General features: G+C 58.2%; 1 protein-coding gene across 1 annotated transcript in view; it reads left to right on the forward strand.

Annotated features, from left to right (window-relative positions):
- The window catches only part of PTPRC (protein tyrosine phosphatase, receptor type C), a 32,062-nt gene that overhangs the window by 26,822 nt on the left and 4,007 nt on the right, over nucleotides 1-1,233 (forward strand). The window contains 1 exon segment of the mRNA XM_015568444.1: nucleotides 857-1,035. Within this exon segment, the coding sequence (XP_015423930.1) occupies nucleotides 857-1,035 (179 nt within the window).

Below are 1,233 nucleotides of genomic sequence, written 5' to 3' on the forward strand. Positions count from 1 at the left end.
CATTCCTTGTGTCCTGGTTCCCCCGGGTTTTCCCAGGTGCCAGTGGCCCACACCGGGAAGCGCCACGCCTGGTTGAATGGGTACCCACCGTCCTTAACACGGGTGTTAGAGTTTTACAAGTTTTCAGCCTTCAGGGTCAGAATGCAATTAGTCCTTTCCATTGAATGGAACAGGGGGAAGGGAACGAGAGGAGAGAGAGAGACGGAGGGAGACAGAGGGAGACGGAGGACGCTGGAGTAGACGTTGCGGAACCGTGTTCTTTCTCACCCAGGAGGCCTGCGCTCAGTACTGGGGAGAAGGAAAGCAAACATTCGGAGACGTAGAAGTTCAGGCGAAAGACACCACCGCGTCTTCAGGCTACACCCTCCGTGTGTTCGAGCTGAGACATTCCAAGGTAGATGAACTGTTCGTGGGGTGCAAAGCTTTTTTAAAAAATGATTTATTCATTTGAGAGAAATGGAAGGAGAGGGAGAGAGAGAGAGAGAAGCATCAGCGATGAGAGAGAATCACTGATCAGCTGCCTCCTGCACGCCCCCCACTGGGGATGGAGCCCACACCCCGGGCCTGTGCCCTGACTGGGAATCCAACCGTGACCTCCTGGTTCATGGGTTGATGCTCAGCCTCTGAGCCGGCCGGTGGGGGTCGGAGCGTAAATCTTTGATGTAAACAACCTGGTGTCCCAATAGTCACCAATGACCCCATGAGGGCAGAGCGCCCGTCGAGGTCCCAAGTTCAGAACAAAAGGTTGACAGGGGGTCCAGAGAGGACATGGTGCTGAGCGCGTGACTGTGCAATTAGTCCAGGGGCTGCCCCCATCCCGCCCTCGAGCTCACGTGCCCCCCGCTTCCGGTTTTAGAGGAAAGAACCCCGCACTGTGTACCAGTATCAGTACAGCAGCTGGGGCGTGGACGAGCTCCCCTCGGCGCCCAAGGAATTAGTCTCCATGATCCGGGACCTCAAGCAACAGCTGCCCCGGAGGAAGTCCGCGGATGGGAGCAAGCACCACAAGAGCGTGCCGGTCCTGGTGCACTGCAGGTGGGTGGTCCTGGTTCATGCAGGTGGGTGGTCCTGGCTCATGCAGGTGGGTGGTCCTGGTTCATGCAGGTGGGTGGTCCAGGTCATGCAGGTGGGAGGTCCTGGTTCATGCAGGTGGGCGGTCCTGGTTCATGCAGGTGGGTGGTCCAGGTTCATGCAGGGGGGTGGTCCCTGTTCATGCAGGTGGGGGGGCCTGGT

This window comes from Myotis davidii, unplaced genomic scaffold, assembly GCF_000327345.1.
Source record: "Myotis davidii unplaced genomic scaffold, ASM32734v1 scaffold685, whole genome shotgun sequence".
Classification (NCBI taxonomy): Eukaryota; Metazoa; Chordata; class Mammalia; order Chiroptera; family Vespertilionidae; genus Myotis; species Myotis davidii.